Source organism: Megalobrama amblycephala, linkage group LG1 (assembly GCF_018812025.1).
Source record: "Megalobrama amblycephala isolate DHTTF-2021 linkage group LG1, ASM1881202v1, whole genome shotgun sequence".
Lineage (NCBI taxonomy): Eukaryota > Metazoa > Chordata > Actinopteri > Cypriniformes > Xenocyprididae > Megalobrama > Megalobrama amblycephala.
The window spans coordinates 36,475,419-36,498,536 of NC_063044.1; the positions used below are offsets into that span (position 1 = coordinate 36,475,419).

The following is a 23,118-nucleotide window of genomic DNA, read 5'->3' on the forward strand; positions in this document are numbered from 1 at the left end:
CTGAACGGCCGCTGATGCACTCGAGCTCGCATCTCCGAAAACGTCAAAACAAATTGTAAAATAGGCGCTGTTATTAAATATGAGTCACATATTTCAGGTCTAAACAACTACATTCTCGCCTTAAAAACTATTAAAACTACAGTTTGTGGTACAAATAGTAGTATTTGTAAAAATTACGGTTGATTTGATCGGCCGCCATGACGGTCACTTCAAGCGGAGTGATACAAATGGTGAAAAGGCAGTAGGAGTGCTGTTATCACTGAAATATCGCATGGCTATCAGCCAATCAGATTCGAGAACCAGACAGAACTGTTGTATAAATATACTTAATCACTGTCTTTTGCTGTTTTATAAAGGCACAAAGCCATATCACAGTTTCGATTTTAGTTCATTGGCAAACGTAGTATGTTTTAAATTTTCAGTTCATTATGAAACGGTGGCGGCAGCAGAGGGTCATTAATGGAAAACACTGAATGAATGTATAGCTGATAAATGTGCTAAAGTTGTCATATCGGTTGTTATATAACAAAACGTATATATACGTACTCGGTTACTTACGTAACCTCGGTTCCCTGAGAGATAAGGGAACGAGTATTGCGTTGCAAACGCTATGAGAAAACTCCTTTTCTCGAGAAAATAACGGCCACGGTGTGTAAAGCAGAAGCAGCCTGGCCAGCGGCGGAGTGTGCACGATCCGGGAGTGCTGAAGACGTTCTGCGCGGCTTTGATGGGTGCGCGGCCACAAATGGGCGGCGACCGCTTCTTCCAGTGGCAGGAGCTTCACATCCTTTTTCCTCAGCGCCCTCAACAAATAGAGCGTTACGTACACACCGCCGCCGACTTGAGCTGCAAAGAAGCTCTGGCCGCTTTGTCAAAGACGCTTGTCAAAAAGTATGGGGAAGCTTGACGCTTTGGCCGCTCTGTATATTGAGTGCGCGCGCGCGGCCGGGGCTCGCTCTCTCTCTCTCTCTCTCTCTCTCTGCTCGTGCGCGCTGAAAATTTCATATTTTGTTATGAACATTAACCCGCCAGTGTGGCGGATAGCCTTTAGAGATTTGGTCGCCAAACGGAAAATCTACCCGCATTTGGCGCTTGGCGGATGTTAATTTCGGACCCTACATGAGACTATTTTTATTGAGCAATTTCGCTAGCCCACATCATAACGCACGTCAAACAACATTTGCAACTATAGTTGAAGTCTGTAACTTAGTCTCGACACACAGACTGATTAGGCAAGGCTACGTATGTAGTGACAAGGCTCACCATTTTATTATTTGCTTACCTTGATTGTCTTCCAAACTTTCACACGTGCCGACTCCGACTCTGAACCTATGCTCCGAACTCTCTCTGAACTTCTCACACGAAACTGACGTATCAGGTGCAAGGTTTTCAGCCAATCAACGATCAAAGAATACTGCAGTGAGAACGTTGTAGGGAGATGTAACAACTGTGGGCCTTAAAACTCATCTCCTGTCATTAATACGCTGTGGTCTAGTCATCAACAGAAAGTAACGGATTGAGAGGGGAGAAGAATGGATTTTGGCGTGACATTTCTTGCGTGTGCGTGAGAGCGTGAGATTGATGCTGAAAGCGTGAGTGTCACGCCAGATGCGTGAGAGTTGGCAACCCTGTACATAGCAGGGTTTGTAGTCCAGCAGATTCTTTGAAAACTTAAAATCTTTTAATCTTTGTATATTAAGGTTGCTTTGTTCTTATTTTCTCTGTTCTGTAAAGTGTATTTGAGTACTGTGTAAAGCGCTACATAAATATGTATTATTTTTATTATTATTATAAAGTGCTGAGAGCTGCAGAGACCCAGACAGCAGGTGACTCCGTGCCGGATCCGTTTTCAAACCGGCAAATCCGCGTTACAGTCACCTCCGTTTCACTGCTCTAAAACGGATCCAGCCCGGTCCCGGTTTCCGTGGGCGGGAACAACAGTCGCAACGCAGATTCGGCCCGTATCCGCGGAAACGAGCGCGCGAATTTTTTTCTGGAGTTTAGAAGAGGAGGCAGACGCAGACGGTGCTCGGTCGGTATCCTACTTCAAAAACATCACCAAAGTAAGTCATACTGTTCTATTAATGAATTAATTTCTTATTAATTATATTGTGTACTCGTTGGCTTAAAGTTTAAACTTAAGGTTTGGAGTTTTTATTGCTTATTAGATCGGTATTGAATCGTAATGTTAGTTAACTCTTATGTTAGCAGAGGGCACGCTAACACGATCCAGAGGATTATAATTATATAAGTTAACTGACGAATTTTAACTGCTTTAATTTTCACTGTTAAAGTATTAACTGCGTGGTAATGCTAGTAATAAGCTAGTGTTAACGTAATCTAGCTAAGGCCTACCGTAGACCCGTACTTTACAGCAAGGGTTTATAACATCATTTCTTAGTTTATAACATGAACTAACCATTAACATTACATAGTTATTTGTTAATCTTTGTTAACGTTAGCTAATAAAATACAGTTGTCCATTGTTCATGTTACTTCACAGTGCATTAACTAATGTTAACAAATACAACATTAGAATTTAATGTATTATATGTAAATGTTGAAATTAACATTAACAATGATTATAATTATAATACATCATTTATTATAATAAATGATGTAGAAGTGGTTCATTCTTAGTTCATGTCAACTAATGCTAACTAATGATATAGTCTCTTCTCCTCACCAAGGCTGCATTTATTTAATCAATCATGCAGTAAAAACAGTAATATTGTGAAATATTATTAACCTGCATTCTATAGTAAAATATAATTTATTCCTGTGAACAAAGCTGAATTTTCAGCATCATTACTCCAGTCTTCAGTGTCACATGATCCTTCAGAAATCATTCTAATATGCTGATTTGATGCTCAAGAAACATTTATGATTATTATCAGTATTCAAAACCGTTGTGTTGCTTTATATTTTTTGTGGAAACAATTATATCATTCAAACATTTGTGGTAAGATTAAAAAAGAGAAATTAATACTTCATCAAGGATACTTTAAATCGATCAAAAGTGACAGTCAACCCTAAATGACGACATTTATAACAAAAAAAAATTCTATTTAGTAAATTTTGTAATTAAACTTAATTCAATTAATTAACATTTTCTAATCATCAAAGAATCCTGAAAAAAGTATCACCATTTCCACAAAAATGTTAAGCAGCACAACCATTTTCAACATTGATAATAATTAGAAATTTTGCATGAGCACCAAATCAGCATATTAAATGATTCTGCTAAATTTAAATTATTATTTAAATTCTTTATATACCTGTTTATCCTTTAACTGATCTACATTACAGATGAGATTTCAATCAGGATTCAGGAGCTTATTAGTCTGGAGGTTGGAGATGTTTACTGCACATATTTTTTTTTTTTTTCTCAACAGGAGCTGTAAGGAATAACCAGTCCTCTACCAGTGCAGCAGATTCTTGCCTTTGACTGTGGCGATGACCAGAAGAAATGTGCCAAAGCCAAAGAGGCCTTAACTGAGGTAAATTTCAGATAGAAGCAGCCAAGTGGCGGGTTGTGTTTCATCACCATACCATTACAATAAGCAATAGTAGCTGACTTCATAAAGAAAAAAGGGACAGTTGAGTTTATATTGTCACATGTTAGTGTATGCCAAGCCCAGTTGCAGCACATTTATTTATATAATACTGAACAGTATTATCTCTACATTTAGAGATTATTTTCTGTGGACTGGGCTTGTCTTATTTTTTTAGAAAACATTATACGAAAAGCATTATATTATTATTTTGAAGACACTTCATATTTAGTTCAAATTGTACATGAGAAAAGCATAAGGAGAAATTTACAGATTTTTTACTTGGATACAACAGTGAAAAATGTGTATAGGAGAACAGACTTTTATCACAATTATACATACATGAGTGAATTTTTTTTATTCTGGTAATTTTAAAGGATAAGTTCACTTTAAAATTAAATTTTCCTGATAATTTACTCACCCCCATGTCATCCAAGATGTTCATGTCTTTCTTTCTTCAGTCGAAAAGAAATTAAGGTTTTTGATGAAAACATTCCAGGATTATTCTCCTTATAGTGGACTTCCAGTGGTTCCAGACAGACTGTATGGCCTACGCCTTCCCTATTCAACTTACAGAAAAAAACGGAATTGGCGCCGCGTTCGTTCCGTAAGTAGAATAGGGAAGGTGTAGGACATACAGCGTAAGCTTTTTAAAGAATAAGGAAAGCGGAAGCACGTACAAGATGATCATTTGTGTTTATAAAGCATATACAGTTGTATTAATTTTTTTTTTTTTTTTTTCCGAAAATGACAATTGTTTCGCTAGATAAGACCCTTATTCCTCGTCTGGTATCGTTTAAAGCTCTTTGAAGCTGCACTGAAACTGTAATTATGACCTTCAACCGTGTGGAGGCCATTGAAGTCCACTATAAGGAGAAAAATCCTGGAATGTTTTCATCAAAAACCTTAATTTCTTTTCGACTGAGGATAGAAGGACATGAACATCTTGGATGATGTGGGGGTGAGTAAATTATCAGTAAAATTTTACTTGAAAGTGGACTAATCCTTTAATTTGCAGCAGTTGTTTAAAGTTGGTGTTCATTTGTGTGACGTAAATAAGTGTCAACAAAATTTCAGCCAAAGCAGAGTGATCAGACCAATAGCACTAGATTGCTTTGGTGTGCTTTAACATAGATTGAGAAGGGGAAATTGAAAGACAAAGTACACAGCCTGTCTGATGTGTCAAAGGCTATGTTCACACTGTCAGTCTAAATACAATTATTGGTGTATCCGATTGGAATCTGATCATGGCATGAGAAAGTGACATAAATCACGCAAAATCTGATCAGATCGGTCAAACTGAAATTGATTTCCAGAAATGACATGTGAATATGATTTCAAACCACATGTGAATGTAGCTCAAAGCAGATTAGTAAAAATTACATGTAATTTCGTGTAATTTTGTTTTGTGGTTCACACTTTATGATCACATTCCAATCGGATATGCACAAAAATCGGATTTGGACTGACAGTCTGAATGAGGCTAACATCTCCACCAACATCAGGGATGACTACACACAGCAATAGTAGAGGCTCATATAGACAAGCCTCACAACCGTCAGATTCTTGATTTACTGGGACAATTACAAGAATAACAGCTTTCTTCTTCTTTTTTTTTTTTCTGCAGATGCCTCATGGGAATTAAACGGCACATATGAAGTGGTTTGTAATACCATGGTTTTCCGACCTGTCCCGATTGGTTCTTGATGTGTTTATGGTTCATTATATGAAATTATTTTTTGTATGTTTATTTTTTCCCCATTTCTTCTATTTTTTTTTTTTTTTCTTCTTTACTTATACATTAAGAAAGGTCGTGAGATTGTTTAACTGTTTGTGTATCAATGTTTTAAAGTATAGTTCACCGGAAAATGAGAATTTGCTGTTAATTTACTCACCCTCAAGCCATCCATGATGTAGGTGACATTTTTTTTCTTCAGTTGAACAGTAAAGATTTTTAGCGTGGTCCTTGGTGATTCGTATAATGCAAGTCAATGGCTACCGTCACTTTGAGAGTCATTAAAACATATTACAGGCAAAACAAAGTTAATACCTGTGACTGATGCTGACGTTACATTGAGGTCTTATAAAGCGAAACAGACCAATCTTTTTGCTTCATTAGACCTCAATGAATCATCCGGAGCCACAGGTATTCATTTTGTTTTGCCTGTATGTTTTTTTTGACTCTCAAACTGTAGCCATTGACTTTTATATTATACTTTTATATTATACAAATCACCAAGGACCACATTTTCAGCTAAAAATCTTCTTTACTTCTTTACAAGTCTAATACTTTAATATATCTCCGATTGTATTCATCAGAAAGTCATATACACCTAGAATGGCTTAAGGGTGAGTAAAGCTTGGGGTAATTTTCATTGAAAGTGAACTAATCCTTTAAAGGGATAGTTCACCCAAAAATGAAAATTAATTACTCATCTCATTTTGTTCCAAACTCGTAAGACTTTCTTTCATCTTTGGAACTCAAATGAAGATCTTTTTGATGAAATCTGAAAGATTTCTGTCTCTGTGCTGACAGCTACACAACTACCACTTCTACACTTCCATGAATTTCAACTACAAAGTTCATAAAGAGATCACCAAACTAATCCATATAAATTGAGTTTGAATTGTCTCAAATTTGGATTAAACGATCACTTTATATGATGAACAAACCTCTTGCTGATGATCAAGCGTGTTGTGTAACACGAGAATGAACTTTATTGGTTCTCGCACATCAGTGAACATGCTTGAGCTTCCCTTTACCACAACTGATGTGTCAGTTTATAAATGCTTATATGTGAATAAAATCCTAAATTCAATCCATTCATCAAATTAAGCGCTTGTGTCTCTTCAGAAAATTTTGGACTAAAGCGCTCGATTTATATGGATTAGTTTTACAATCTCTTTATGAACTTTTTGAGCATTAGAGTGGTAGTTGCATAGCTGTCAACAGAGGAACAGAAAGCTCTCGTATTTCATCAGAAAGATCTTAATTTGTGTCCTGAAGATGAATGAAAGTCTTACGGTTGCAGAACAAAATGAGAGTGTAAATAATGACAGAATGTTTTATTTTGGAGTGAACTAACAGTTTAATGGCAAGTAGAGACACTTAAGTGTTTTATATAAACTTTTAGTACTTGTGCAAAAATTATCAAAATAAAAAGAAAAGATCCACTGTTTTGCATTTTGTGTATTTGTTTTAATATGCCTATTAAATAGAAGATGGATCAAAAGATAAAGCCCTTGATTATGTCAAATTTACTCTGTTCAATTGTATTTTGAATGTATGTTTACTGTAAAGTAGTTGCTGCTGAGGTAGTGCTAACAATAGATTATAAAGTGGTATTTTAGTGTAAAAGTTTTCAGTACATTAATTGTCTATAAATCTAAATCAGTACTTTAAACTTTGTATTGCCTAAGTATTTAATGTTAAAACTTAACAGAAAAAATATCAGACAATAAGATATTTAATATTTATGAGAACATTCTTGAAATTCTAGATATGTATACTATTTAGAGAGGGGGGAGGGGGGAGCGGGTACTGTATACAAAATGAGCTGGCCCTGATCCGGCATGGTTCTGGGCCAGATCCAGAACAGAGCTGGACCAGATCTGGCCCACATCTGGGCCAAATCGGCATACAGGAATCCACATCTGGTCCGGAGCTGGCCCAGTGCTGGTCCAGATGAGGAAAAACGGATCCGTGCCGGTATTGGCCCGTTGTGCCAAAAGACACCGGCCCAGGTCCGTTTCACGGATCTGGCCCAGATCTTAAGAAGTGTCTGGGCCAGATCTGGGCCAGATGATTTTTGCTATCTGGGGAGGGTGATTCGCCAGTCAGCAATACAAGCTCCTAAGGTGTCCACAGTCACACACATTGTGCGGGAGGAGATTGGGACAGAGGATGTTTTCCTTCTTGGGTAGCACATTGAGGAAACCCAGTTTGGCATTGACAACCATCAGTCTGATTTGTTGTCATTGGTTGTGTCCGTGTTTTAGAGATAAGGCTCCACCATGTTGCCAAACTCGCCTCTCTTGAACTACAGAAAGGGAGCACAAGAAAGAAGCTCTGCAAAACAGTCCTCTTTCAGGGGTTTTAGTGTGTGTGTGTGTGTGTGTGTGTGTGTGAGTGTGTGTGTGTGTGTGTGAGAGAGAGAGAGAGAGTGAGAAGAGTGTGTGTGAGTGAGAGTTAGAGAGAGAGAAGAGGGGTTTAACCAGGCCTGCAGCCTCCTCGCCTTCTCATTCCCATGAACATCAGCAGGAACAGCACCCGGACAGCCAGAGCTACGCTGAAGCAGTCAGCCGATCACCGATCCACTCCAACACCAGCACAGTCGACAGCCAGCAGGCCTCATCTCCATCCAGAGACCTCAGAAACATCCAGCACACGCTGACTCTGCTGTGCTCTCACCTCATGGGTTAGTAGTGACTCAGAAGAGGGAACGGAAAAAAAAAGAAATGTACTATGTGTGTGTGAATGTGTAAGCATTATATTTCTTTATATATTTTTTTTAAAAGGGATTCTTAGAAACCTTATTTTATTTAATGTATTATTGGGGAGGGGGAAAAAAAGAAAAAATATATATATAATAATGTTTTTTTATTTTACGTATTTTACTTAAATTCTCAATTTATTTTAAAATATATTCTTTGATGCATCATAATATTGAATATATTATTCTTGATATGTCAATTCAACAATATACTGATGTTTGTCTTCTTTTGAAATGACAAAACCAGTTGAACAATGGACTCGTATTCCTTAATAATCACATGTTGGAATATTCAAGGACTAAGGTCCTCTCCATTTTCGGGGCAGAGACTCGGGGGGAATGCTGATATGGTACCGAACTCAATCAAATCTATAAAAAACTGGCAATTTTACATTTGGTTAAAAATCCAAAAAGACACCGTCTCCACAGACCGTCACATATTCTTGTGTGCTACATATTTACCCCCGGCTGAATCTCCCTATTTCAATGAAGAAAAGTTCTCCATCCTGCAAGATGAGATCTGCCATTTCCAGACAAAAGGAAATGTGTTAATATGTAGCGATTGAAATGCTAGAACTGGAATTAAGCCAGACTTTGTCAACACACAGGGAGACAAATATATTACAAACTCCAGCCACCCTCTGCCCTCATACCACCTCAGAAATAATTATGACAAATTCACAAACAAAAGTGGAAAAAGCCTACTAGAGCTCTGGGTCTGTATATAATAAACGGTCGCATTCGGGGAGACTCTTTTGGCTGCTATACCTTTAATTAATTCTGGGCAACAGTACTGTAGATTATTTCATTACAGACATTGACCCAGTGCATTGCAGAGCATTCACAGTCGGTCCTCAAACACCTCTGTCAGACCACTGTAAAATTACATAATATCTAAAACAAACTCAAACTAATGAATCACACAGACAGCCCTCTCATTTACTAAAGCTGAAACAATCATACAAGTGGACAAAAAACAGCACAGAAAATTATCAAAGTGCAATAGAAAGTCAAATTATTATTGGACAAATTTATAATTAACACATATGCACAAAATAAAATAGGCATAAATCTGGCACTACATATTCCACCAATCAGCATCCATGTGCAATTTGAAAAAAATCATTAAGAATTAAACCAAAAAACACCAATGAAAAGTGGTTTGACATTGAGTGTAAAAGTATTAGAACAACAGTACGAAATCTTTCCGATCAAAAACACAGAGACCCAGACAATCAAGAACTCCGCCATCAATATCATGAAGCTCTTAAAGTCTACAAACAAACTCTAAGAGCAAAAAAGGAAGAGCATGCAGAGCAATTATTTCAAGCTATGGAGGAGTCAATAAATACCAGTAACTTCTGGAACAGACCACAACAGGAAGAATTGGCCATTCAAAACGGGAACATATGGAGGACACACTTTGAAAATCTGTACAAAACAACATTGATGGAATATTAAATGAAATGATTAAATACACCAATGACAAATTTAAGACCGCAATAATCAAATTATTCAACATTGTTTTGAGTGTAAGATATTTCCCCGACACCTGGAATCAAGGCCTGATTACGCCAATCCTTAAACAAGGAGACAAATTTGAGCCAAACAATTACAGAGGCATATGTGTCAATAGCAACCTGGGGAAAATATTCTGTTCAATTATTAATATGAGATTACAAAACTTTCTCAAAATCCTGGATAAAAGTCCAATTGGATTTCTGCCCAAGCACAGAACATCTGACCATATTTACACCCTCCACACGATCATTAATAAACATGTATAGCAAAACAAAACCAAAGTCTTTGCTTGCTTCATTGACTTTGAAAAGGCTTTCGATTCAATCTGGCATGAAGGACTCTTCCTAAAACTACAGGAAAATGGGATTGGAGGAAAAACATTTGATTTGATCAGCACCATGTATAAAAACAATACATGTGCTGTAAAAATAGGGAACAAACTAACAGAATTTTTCTCCCAACAACGAGGAGTCCGTCAAGGTTGCCCATTGAGCCCCACACTATTTAACATTTATATAAATGAATTAGCCAAAGCATTAAAAAATTTGACTGCCCCCGGCCCAACCCTGACTGAATCAGAAATTAAATGTCTCCTCTTTGCAGATGATTTAGTCATTCTGTCGAAAACAAAAGAGAGACTATATGCACACTATTCTATTTCTTGCCAGACACCTGGCAGCATCTGGTAACACAGCTGAGCCACAGATATCGTCTAGCCGGCACAGCAGAATGTTTCTGAATCACAACACTCAGTTCTAGTGACTGTTTCTCTATTTCAAAGTTAGATTATTATTATTATTATGCCTGTAGAAGAAAGAAATGTCAGTTCATTATTAATTAGTTCAAAAATTCCATCACAGTTCTTGATCCGACTTTTATGGAGGATGCATCGAGAGGGTACTTGTGACAGCCAGGTATCCCAGAATGCCTCTCACATCAACCAGCAACAGTTAAACTACATGTCTAGACATAATAACATGGGGGACATTGGGGGGGGTATTTTTCCCAAAGTGAGCCGTCAGCTCCAGTCCACTACAATCAGGAGTGGTTTAGGCCTGGGTATATGTCATTTCCCACGTTCTGCTCCATCTCGTGCACAGTTGAGTGTGCAAGCCTTTCAAAGATAATTCTTTGCCCGTGAGTGCGGAAAGACAGCGCGCCATCAAGCCCCGGGTATACTTCACTTTCTGCACCTGGACGTGTCTCGCGTGCAGTCGTGTCCGTGAATCTTTCAAAGTATACTAAACCACGGATGCACGTGGATCACAGAGTTTGACACATGCACAATAAAAAAATTTCTATACTATTACCAGACATCATGTCATCAATGGGACATTTGCTGCCTGAACACCGTTTATCCCTTCACAGTGGCGTATAGCAGATTATTGTTATTATTATGCTAATTTTATTATTAAATTAATATTGCAATTCATTTAACCGACGCACTGCGAGCATAATAAAAGATTAGTTAGATGGCAAACTCCTCATTTAAAAAAACAACTTGTTTAACCTTATAACACTCTTATCAGTCCCGCTAACGGACCACTGGGTCGTTAAAGGGTTAAACTTGTTTGCTTAAAATTTTTGTGAATAATTTGCTGATGCAGGTACAAAAATATGTTTTGTAACTGCAAAAAATATAAATAAATAAAACTTGTCGCCCATGGCGCCAACTATAGCTGGAGAGGAGAGATTTGGCTGTGGCTAACTTACACAGAAGAGATTTTTGTTCAGCTCATATAAATGAACTACTTCATTTCACACTGTGGTGATGTGGTTTCTCCACTGCATGGATCTTCATGTGTATCTTCAGGTGACTTTTAATAGTGAAACTCTTTCCACACTGATCACACGTGTGCAGCTTCTCTCTGCTGTGGATCCTCTCATGTGTTTTCAGATTTGATGACTGATTGAATCTCTTGTCACACTGTGAACACTTATAAGGTTTTTCTCCATTGTGAATTCTCTGGTGCTTTTTTAAATCGCTCCATGTAGTAAAAGTCTTCTCACACTCAAAGCACATGTACTCTCTCACACTAGTGTGTATTTTCTCGTGTTTATGTAAACTACACAGCAGTGAAAAACTCTTTCCACACACAGAACATGAATGTGGCTTCTCCTTTGTATGAACTGTCAGGTGTGACTTCAGGTCTGATGACCTAAGAAATGTTTTGTCACATTGATCACATGTGAATGGCTTCTCTCCAGTGTGAACTTTCATATGTTCCTTAAGATGTCCTTTTCGTGTGAAACTCTTCCCACACTGATCACATGTGAACGGTCTCTCTCCTGTGTGGATCCTCATGTGTGCTTTAAAGTTTGCTGATTGACTGAAACTCTTCCCACATTGATCACATGTGAACGGCTTCTCTCCAGTGTGAACTGTCATGTGATCCTTAAGATGTTTGGTTGATAAACTCTTTCCACACTGAGTGCAGGTTGTCGATTTATTGTCTCTTTTCTTTAAAAATGTCTTTTTAGTCTTTGAGCGACTCAAAGGTTTTTCTCCAGGTTTGTCATGATGTTTCTCCTCCACTTCACTCAGTTCTTCACTCTCCTCCTTCACTTCCATCAGCTCTGAAATGAAAGAGAAAAAAGTAATTTCACTTTCAGTAAATCAAAATAAAGAGAGAAATATGAAGTTAAAGGTCATAAAATTGAGACTTGTTGTGATAGACAACTGCTACAAAACATTACGATCATTTTGACGCATTTGCATAAATTAGTTGCATATGTCCCTGAAACTTTAACATTAATCTTCCAATCGTAAAGGACCAGCTGTCGTTCCAGCGACAGAATCCAGTGGTCTGGTGAAGGTATAATGTGTGTACGTCTGTTCAGCGCTCCTGTGAAGTTCACTTAATTTTAGAATTTAGTCTCAATTTTACTTTAGCTGCTCGTTTAATCTGACTCCAATTTCAAATGTTTTTACATCAAGATTTACTGAATTCAGACAATCAGCACTGAATGGACGTCTTCTGGCTACAGAATTTCCCAAATCGCTGCTCTGCCACCTTCCTTTAAATAATTTTTAATAATTTATAAATAATATTAAGAAAATAAAGAAAACATTGCTCTGAAATATTTTCAGTAAAATATCTGATCAATGACAAAATGATCTAATGTGATATTAACAGCCATATTTTGACATCAACATTTAGGTTGATTTACATTAATTTTCCTAATTATTAAGGGCTGTTCACAGCAGACTTCTCCTTCCACTGTCTTCCTTTCATACACATGTGAATGTGGGACACCAGAAACACAAGATCAAGTGAATTTTGCAGTAAAGTGGAGTAGATTGTATATTTTAAAATTTGAGTGATTATTATTTGTTATGTTTTTAAAAATATATCACGTTATATCTTGATGGTTGCAGTGTCTGTAGAAAGTTCACATGCTCAAAGTCTAGACTGACTGCATCTTTAAATGTGTTATTATCAGTGTCCTACATGATTCACTCAACCCTGTTACTTCTGACAGGATTTTCCTCCTTTCAAAACCAGAGGATTTCTTAAAACTGTGACACCAGGAAGTGACATCATCTGGGCTCTTTTCTACAGCATGATGGGAGGACAAGAAAATAATCTCAATCCATTGTCTCAGTTTTTACACAAATGAATGACTGCATTCATCAACCCTGTTACCAAAGTTACTGTAAGAAGAGATTTTGCTCAAGTTTCACTCACAACCCTGTCAGCCATTCTGGAAAGATCATTTACTTCATACATTTTGGTGTTTACAGTTTATTCCTAAAAATAACAGTGTTGAAAACTGTATTGAAAATGCCTCAATTCTGGTAACACTCCTGCTAATTGTGAAGCAGATATGAAACAAATGTAAATACGTAAATATTTAGTTTGATCTGATGTTGACAATCAATATGAAAGTTTCTCAAACTTCCCTTTACTGAACTTTTGTTAGAGAAGAACTTTAACTGTTTTTCTAAATGTGCAGAAGTGCTTGAATCTTTCTAACATGAATGTTGTTCAGCATCATGAATGAATGAAGAATAAACACCAACCTCTTTGTTCTTCAGTATCTTCAGTGTGTTTCATTCTGCAGGGTTCTGGATCACTCATGTTCTTTGCAGATTTCAGCTCTTCCTGATGCTTCAGTGCTCGTCTGATGGGAATATTCCAGCATTTATTGATGAACTGATGTGGGAGGAGCTTTACTGATGATGTGACTGCTGTGGGAGGAGCTTTATTAAGTGAATTGCAGTGGGCGGGGCTTTGTTGACTGAACTGATTGGTTGGAGGAGATGATCTGCCCAAATCAAAAATAAACCAGTTACTGTGTTTGTTTTTATAGGGTTAAAGTCCAGAAATCAAACTGTAGTGTCTGCATCAAATGAAATGTACAAAAGTGATTTTACATAGACACATTTTTCTTTTAGTGGGTTTTCTATTTTAATGTTTCAAATTACTTTTGTGAAAACAGAATGTTTTAATGTGACATCATCATTTAGTGAAACAGATATAATTAACGCAAAAAGGAATCAGTTATTTTGACCTGTATTTAATAAAAATATATAAAAGAATAAGAGATCATCTAAATTTCATTATATTTTAAATGATTAAAAACTTCTTGCTGACAAATTGGTGAAATCTAGTGGTTTGAATGAAAGTGGCAAAGAATAAAGATTTAAAATGAAAATTAAAGAGTATTTTGGGCTTCACTGTGATCCTTCAATACAGTGTTTGAATGTCAGCAACTGATTCTCGTTTTAAATATGCTTGAACAGTTTTATTTCTTTCTTTCTTTTTTAATTAATTAATATTTTTTGTGCTATATTAACCCCTTTTTGTATTTCACCCATAAACTAAATGCATTCAGAATTTATATCGGTCTATCGTAAAGCATCTGATGCTAATTCAGAAGTTTGTTCTGTTTCTCCATTAAAATACTGACAGAAATCCATAAAAGTAGTAAAGAACTGTAAGAAAAACAGTTAAAAGCACAAAGACAAAAATAATTGTTCATATTTGAGGTCCACAAATCCCCTCAGTCTGTTGACAGCAATGAAATAAGCTTTTAGTGTCAATTTACAGCAGATCTGAAGACATCAGCATAATAAATGAGGTGAAAACAGGAACTATTGACATGAAATAAAGAGTGTTTTCAGCAGTTTCTCTGTTAATATTGATGATCCTCAGACTATCAACACTCATTCAACAAGACATTCAGATCATTAGCAGATCATCTCACTTTATTCTGAGTGTTTGCTAATAGAAACACATTATTGAAGTCCTATAAACTGCTCTACTGAAAGACAATACTGTTATTTCTCACAACACGACACGGATAAATCACCAATAATACAAAAACACACTAATGACACTCATCTTCATCAACCACTGCTGCTAAATAACCACATCAATATAATATATGTGACCAGTCACGGAAAGTAGGGACACAAGTCGGTTTTGGGGCATTTTGAGATTCTGAAAGTGCAGTCTCCAAGCTTTCCAACGATGTGTGACACATGGAAATCTGATAATATTTGGAGAAGTTGTGGCCATTTGAAGGTAGGCAATCAAGAAAGCTCAAGAGGGAGAAAAACCCCTTTAAAGTTTGTGCAGTTCTCACCTGTTCTCACCTGCTGGGAGTGACAATAGGGCTCATTTACATCTCATTTAGATAAGCCATACCCCCTGTAAAGCTGCATGGACCGCATACTATTAATAATAAAGGTTAATGTGCATTGTAAATGTCAGTAATTTATTTTTTTTTACTTTTATAAAAATGATTTAGAGGCTGAAATATGTGACTTTTTTGTCAAAACTCTATTTGAACTTGTGCATTGTAGATAACATGTTGCAAGACACTCCTTTAAAATCTTATTATTTTAATGTTTATGTAAAGAAAAAGTACATATTGATGCTAATTTTATTTTTTATTTGCTGGTTTTCCACATAAAACTTGGTGAATTGACTTTTTGAACAGGATTCTGTGATAACCGTGATCATTTTGGTCACTAATCATGAAATGAAATGTTCTCACCTGAGAAGCCTGTTAAAGAAGAATAGGCAATCCAGGAAATAACTGGACTAACAGAGGCCAGAGATCGCTAACTATGGCTATTCAAAACACTTTTCAAGACAATAAATACACGATTGAGGCGATGAATGCATGTATTGACTGAATTTGCGTCTGAATAGCGCTCCCTCCGTGGGCGTGGCCGCATTAGTGGATAATGAGCTGAATCACGGACTTCTGACATGGCTCTCTTTTCATACAGATTACATAAACACAGAAGGTTTGTTTTCGATTTGACTTACACACTTGACATTTCAACGTTTTTTCAGACATAAGTATAATTTTTTTATGATTAGTATTCACTAAGTTACAGTTCATTTTCTGAGAACTATCAGATTGGACTTCGTTCAGAGGGAGATGAGAGATCACGCATCATTTTAGTTTTCTTTATTTTTCAAAAAGCACAACATTTTGTTTTTACTCTGAGTGTACACAAATAAAAGAAGATATTCTATAGTTTCAATTGAGGGCTTGAGACGAAGAACCATATAAGTCCATATTTTCAATTTTTGAATAATACATTTTTTTTAATTTGGACTCTGAATATTATATTACTTTTTTTTTTTTACTTGAAGATAGACAACAAAAGCTTCCCAATTCTAATGAGATAGGATTTTTTAGTATCAATCTTAAAAATAAAAAGTTAGAGTAATTTACATTTCTGGTATGTGGAAGAACAGTATATGTCCAGTTAATGTGGAATAACAGTATAAGTCCAATTAATCATATCAATTTAAACCACTGGAGATTTGATTCCTTTATCTTAGTTTTAATACAGTAACAGAACCTTAAAGAAAATATTAAGCATTTCTTTCTTTCAATTTCTTTTATTTTTTGCCAACGTAAATCACAGAACAAAAACGCGGACAATACGGTACGAACAATGAACAATACATAGGCCTACTTATAGTACAGAAAATAAATGTCAGTACAAACAAACCGTACATACTTACAATAAACAATACATACAAACAATAAACAGTAATAACGGTAAACAATACATATTTACAATACAGACATACATCATCTTCATTCCATGCTGGTTCCATATGCTAGTTTACCATATACGTCTTCCTTTTTTTGGTTCTAAATAAAATAAAATAAATACCTATATATTCCTATTATACAACATAAGATAAGGCATACAAGATAAGCTACAACTACTTTTATGATTAATTTCACACAATATACACAATATATCCCACCTTACCCTGCACATGACCTACACATACCAGGCTACTCTTCACATTCTAATGTCCCATAAAATGCTTGGGCCTCCGCTGGCATGTAGGCTAGCATTTTCATAAGGTCACGGTGCTTCTCCTTGATGGGCAGAGGGTCCTCGTAAGCACGAGCATACGTGGTGGAGAACAAGGGAGCTGGAGGTGGTTGATTCTTCCTCTGTTTGGTGATCAGCCAATGCTTCCATCCCTCGTAGAGGCTGTGGCTCCCTTTTGTGTGGACACACCATGGATCAGTAGCTGAAATCATGATTCAACAAGAAATTCAATAAAGATTGTTCCTTCACGCACATATCCCCAACACTGTTAATCTCAGAAAACCAGTTTAGTTTTAGTCTAGTTCTTTAGTTCTTTAGTTTTTTACCTGTCACTTTCAACCACATCATGGATGTGATTAGGAAGCCAGGTGGATGCTTTAATGTTGCATCAGGGAGCTGCCTGAAGTCCGCACATTTCATCTCAATTACTTTAAATGGATGCAGCTGCCTGGCTCCACGGATCATCTCGGCGACATCGCTGGGGGTGTGGAGTGTGGACACCTTACGCCTCTTGTCCAGCGTGGCAAATGAACGGTCACAGGGAAGGAAGGAGTGACCAGACACCATGAACTTCTGCTCTATCTGACTGAAGTACCCTCTAGATACGAGTAGGGCCATGAGGTTTAGGACTCGCCAGTTGTTGTTCTGCCCACAGCATCGGTCACTATAGATGATGAGCTTCCGTTCCTTTGCCTGGACTAGGGGAGCGAAAGATGTTTCTGCCCACTTCAAAAGACAGCTTGCCACCTCGATGGAACCTCTGTGAGCGATGCCCTCATGCCAGAGGCACATTGTAGGAGGTTTGTCAGTGCCCATCTCCTGGATACAGAGGTTGTAGTTGGCCAGCTGCCGTTGATAGTACACGTTGGAGTGTGTCAGGTTTGGCGTGAACACTACCCCCTGCATGTCGATACAAATGACATGGCAGTCATCATTGGCTTTGGCCCACTCTGTGTCAGCCTGCAACTGGGTGTACGCTTTTTCGGCTTTCCGGTGGTGAAGCTCACTCTCGGCTGTGATCTTCAACCTTTCTCCATCTGTTGTAGCAGCTACTAATTTAAAGAACAGGGCGTCACATTTTGCACAAGTATCACTTCTTGGCTGCCCAAAACTGAGGTTTTGCTGCTTGAAGATGTCCCTATAGAGCCAGAACTTTGCAGTGGATGCTGGATTGTTTTCCTTGTACAGGCGGAACATGCGGAGCAGGTTTAAATCAGGGCTCAGGTACTCCCTCTCCACATCTCCCTTCATCCGTGAGTAGTGGTTCAGGTTGGCGTGGGAAGCTCAGGATGTGCTCTCTTATCCCCTCTCTCACTGCAGGATGAATGCTATGAGGCCTAAAAAATAAACAACACAACTCATGAACAAGGGAAATATAATAAACTATGCTGGTCTGTTTTGCACAATTGCATTGTTTCTGTGACAATAAAATTTAATATAATTGTAAACTTTTCTCTAAACTATATGATTTTGTTTTTCACAAACAATCATTAAAGGGATACTTCAGGATTTAGCATTAAGCTTTGTATTAGTAGAAAACCAGTAGTATTTTCGAATTACCATGCTTTCCTCCCTCATATCCCCCTGAGATGAGAGATTTATGTATTTTTTGTCTGGAAAAAATCCTCCGATGACGCAAAAATCGTGCACACTGTTGTTTCAATCTAACTGAATTCATTCTGATTGGTGAATCTGAATGTAGTGTTTACATGAACGCTAAACATGTGATCGATTGATGTGTGCGTTTTAGCATTGCTAAGAAAATTCCCGCTCCTCCGTGAGAGATACGAGGCCGGTGCGTCTCACAGGTGTCGCTCATCACGCCACCGGCCTCGCGCCGTTCTCCAGCGGCCCTCAGTCTCGTCCTGCTCGCCACAGTAAACACAATGAATGGCAACTGTAGAACGCAAAAGCCGAATCCCGGACATTTTGGCCGATCTCGAAATCCCGGGATCATACATTACATTTGCATAGCACTTTACCTCTGATATCAATCTCAAAGTGCAAAAATATGTTTCCTGACTGGGCAACAACAGTGAGCTGAATCCTAACCATTACAGTTTGTGCATGCTGGCGTTATAGACCTTATTTACCAGAGAAACATGCGCGCCGCCATCTTTAGAATATTGTCTTTGAACTTCCGTTTTTGTGGTAGCCCTGTTTATTTCTATGGCATTGCTGTTGAAGAATAATTAGTTGGTGAAGTGAATTTACCTGTTGTAGAGTTAATGAAAGTTATCATGAGCATTGTTATGTTTAAAGCAGATGTCTAAACAAATGTCAGTAGACCTGGAAGATTTTAAATGAGCAGTTCATTCATAAATACGTAAGATCACTGTGGAAATACAAACCGGAAGTCAAAAGACAACGAGCGCAGCGCTGAAAAGGGGCGGGGCTACATAAGGTCTATAGGGTGGCAAGGCACCCGACGCCCTATAATGCCAGCGTCCAGTGCACCATTAGATCAGGGAATGTTGTAGGGCAACTGATGCTGACATTGGTGCAGCTTTAAAAACTAACAGGACGAGAGCATGAGGTCCTTCAAGATTTTTTTTTTTTTTTTACCTGTTCTTATGTTTTCCTCTGAAGTCCTCTAATGGAGACCTGACTACCTGCTCTGTTCCCTCAGACTGACTGCCTAACTTTTCTTGAATAACCTATTCAAAGATAAGTAACTTTAAATAAATATGTTATGGACAATGTATCTAATTAAAATCATGCATGTAATAAAAAGTTAACAAACGGAAAAAGCTAGGCTGTATAAAACTTGCCTGTAGGCGACTGTTGGTCAGTTGAAAGACTGACATAAATGTGAGCTTACAAACAGCAAGTCTTTGGCCTCCTTGTTGCACATGGTACTTGAAGGTGTACTTCCTCTTAGTATTCTCAGTGTCGGGCCCACGTGGTCGTCTGCGACTCACCTTGTGCTAGAAGTAAAAAGACATATTGGGATGATCAGTGATCAGGTACATGTGCAGTCTTAGTGAATTGAAGGTATACAGTAGTATTCAATTCACTGGTTATTTCATGGGCCTACATTGTAATGCATTGCATACTGTTGACATGATATGGTCATGAATTGCTTAAGTTAGCATACCTGCTCCAAACCAGAGAGAATGATAGCCTGCTGCCTCTCATAAGAGACAGCATAAAACTCTGTGAAGAGCTGGAGTTTTCTTTGGTCTGTTAGGCTTGAACACTGCCTGGGACATGTCTCCTTGCACGCCTTTTCCTTAACAGAAACAAAGTCACATTAGCGTTTTTGTTTTTTTGAGCTATAAAACACTAGAGCTATTAGCAGCTATTAAGGTTACTAGCTAGAATATATAACAGCTTACACAATCAATGCATTTTTTTTTATTATTACCTTTTTTAATTTATTTTTATTATTTATTAAATAACAAGTAACAAACATAGCATAGCATACAATATTACAAAAACAAAGTGTTGCATTAAATGGTAACAGGGATCCAAAAATTATATCAAAATATTTTAAACACGTCAATGACTTTTTTTTTTTCTTTCTTTTTTTTTTTTTTACCAATTTCAGTGAAGACATAAAGCAATCAAATTCTACTCTAAACATCTTAAAGATTGGGGATGAATTTACATATGTTTGTTTATGTATATAAAATTCTGCCAGCAGTGCTTATAACACAATCAATGAATGGTAAAAAAAAAAAAAACATTCAAGCCTAACATTAGACGCAGCTGGGCTGGTGTTAGAGACGCACCTAAAGCGTTTCGATTCATTTCTCCGTGGTTATAAGGAGTAGAGACATGTTTAAAACGTCCCCTGAATCCTAATTTTCTCAGCTTTCATATCGACCCATTCATGACTTGAACCTTTAAACAGAGTGAGCTATATGAATGAACTGTAGTAGACGACGCCCAGTAGCCTACACGCCCCTCTGACTGTAACCGCTAACTTTATGTAGATACTTTGTATACGGGTTTTCACTCACCTCTTTTGGTGGACTTTTTCCTCGTTTTTGCTCTCCTCTCCGGTTCACATATGGTTTCCCAGCATCCCTCAAAGACTTCCTTGCTCTGTCCTTCCATTCATTCATGTTCGCTCTCCTTTTTTTGCCGACGTTTTGTCTATTAATGTCCGCAGCGGACATGAAAGCAACCGGCGTCTCCATTTTTCGTTAGTGGACATAAACGGTTTTTTCGCGTGAGACTATTTTAAAATTTTAAATTCAGAGTTTTGGTCGCGCGAACACCCCCCAAAGTGATTCTGTATACAAAGTGGCACACATACATTGAAGTCACATGGTTATCTCAATTTTTGTTTTTTTGGACTTATACGGTTGTTCGTCGCATGATCACAATTGATATATATTACTTATGTCTCTATGACAAAATATGATGGAGTATTTTAAGTCTGTTTTGCTGCAATGTGAAAAAAAACCTGCAAAACGTGCCGGCGCGTTACCCGACTCCAGAGAGGTAATGTCTTATTATGCCGCTTTCATCGTCGCTCAGATCGTCTTCAGAATCAGTGAGCGCTTGTTCATAAGCATCCGGCTTGTCGAAGAAGTACTTAAAAACATTTTCGGTGTAACGGCCACGGTTCTTCATTGAATTTTGATATCAGCTAGAGCCGGCCAGAGCGCTGCATAATAAGTAGCCACGCTTCCCAGTATGGAAATACACACAGACAATGACACGCCCCTACTGCGTGCTAGAATCTCCGAAAAACAAGCCGATTTCAACCTCAAAATGTACGCTTTTAAATATACCAATATTGCTATCTCAAACACGGAAAGGCTTCTTCATGATCTCAACTAACAGATTCTGCAAAAAAACGAAAATCACCAATTTTGAAAAAAAATGCTTCTTTCTCATTTTGCTCGAGAGTTGTGCTGCCGACTTGTGTCCCTGGATTCCGTGACGGGTCACATATATGAACTGAAAGTTTGATTTTCTAATAATAAGTACATTGATTGCAGTAGTGAAATTAGATCAGAAGAGACAATGATCACAAAACCATTAAAAATAAAGAGCAGCACAAAGTAGGGTTGTCGTCATAATACAGAATCATCTCGTATTTAAGATATCAAAGCAGTGATCAGTATTAAATCCAGTATAATCACCAGTATAGGCTACATGTAGATTAGAGAGGATGAATTAAAGTGTGAACTCAATGTAAATGAGGTGTGTGTGTGTGCGCTATTGGAGATGCTGTTATGCGTCCCTCGATCATTTATCCTTCTACACTAATGCAGTTCAGCATCTGAGGAAGCCTTTTACTCCACAGACTCCCATTCTGGTTTATATTTCTGAAAACTTTTTTCTTTTTCTTTCACAAGCTGGACTAATAACAGCTGCCATCATGAGCTACTCTCTGTAAAGTTAAACTTCCCACCACTGTCAGCATCCAGTCTGGATGATCATGTGATGTATCAACAACCAATGACAGAGAGCTTTACTTAAACTGAGCCTCAAGACAGAAGAAGCAGAAGAGACTCTTCTCCATTATTCCTGAAGATCTTCATCTGCGGCGAGTGAGAACTTTATGATTGAGGCAGTTCTGACTATCCTGACCCTACCTGAAGAATCACAGGGTTGAAAGATAAAAAGACACAGTGACTGACAATATATAAGACCTATGATGTTTGCATATTTTTGTGATATTTAATTTGTACCTGTTATCTGGGGAATAATATGATGTTAAGGTTGCTGGTGTAGAGATGAGGCAGATGCGGATTTCCACAATACATATACTCTTCTTAAATAGACAACAGGCAGGAGAACCAAACATACACCAACTACAACATAACACAACAGAGAACGGACGAGGATTGAGGGGAGTGAGTGCAATATAAGGGAGTGCTGACAATAGAGTCCAGGTGCAGGTGATAAGTGATGATGAGGAACTGACGAGGGAAGTGAGTGCAGGTGTGGAGAACAGGAGGATCATGGGATATGGAGTCCAGGGGAACAAGGGATCTGTAACATATGAGCTTTGTTCATGAACTTTGACATCATAAATGTAAACTCTCCAGGAGTGTTTTTGACGTTTCATATCAGGCCTCCTCCGATCACACACTCCATCAATGTGAGAAAAGAAGAAACTAATGTTAAATATTTTTATTTGAACAGACCAAACCATAATACATCAGAATACACTCAGTGTACAGATAAACATTTTACCAAATAAAAACAAAACATTTAGTTTTAGATGAATTAATCTGATTAATTACACAATGTGGCGATTAATTAA

The 23,118-nt window shown here is 37.6% G+C and overlaps 1 protein-coding gene and 1 long non-coding RNA gene across 2 annotated transcripts; one reads left to right on the top strand and one right to left on the bottom strand.

Moving 5' to 3' along the window:
* Nucleotides 1–1,804: 1,804 nt before the first annotated feature.
* LOC125245983 lies at nt 1,805–5,622 on the top strand. Its single transcript, XR_007179662.1, has 3 exons — nt 1,805–2,063; nt 3,396–3,500; nt 5,182–5,622. It is a non-coding gene; the product is annotated as an uncharacterized LOC125245983 (long non-coding RNA).
* An 11,224-nt stretch (nt 5,623–16,846) lies between these two features.
* On the bottom strand, nt 16,847–18,147 carry LOC125266732. Its single transcript, XM_048187717.1, has 2 exons — nt 17,216–18,147; nt 16,847–17,091 (listed from the first exon to the last, which is right to left on the bottom strand). Exons 1-2 carry the CDS (start codon nt 18,138–18,140, stop codon nt 16,847–16,849), a joined length of 1,170 nt encoding a protein of 389 aa, XP_048043674.1. The 5' UTR covers nt 18,141–18,147.
* Between the last annotated feature and the right edge of the window lie 4,971 nt (nt 18,148–23,118).

Bases quoted from the DNA above. Each gene is read 5' to 3' on its own strand.
- LOC125266732 (XM_048187717.1), bottom strand. From the start codon at position 18,140: ATGAAGGGAGATGTGGAGAGGGAGTACCTGAGCCCTGATTTAAACCTG. The intron at 17,092-17,215 runs GTAAAAAACTAA...TCATGATTTCAG, and splicing joins GATGTGGTTGAAAGTGACAG to CTACTGATCCATGGTGTGTC.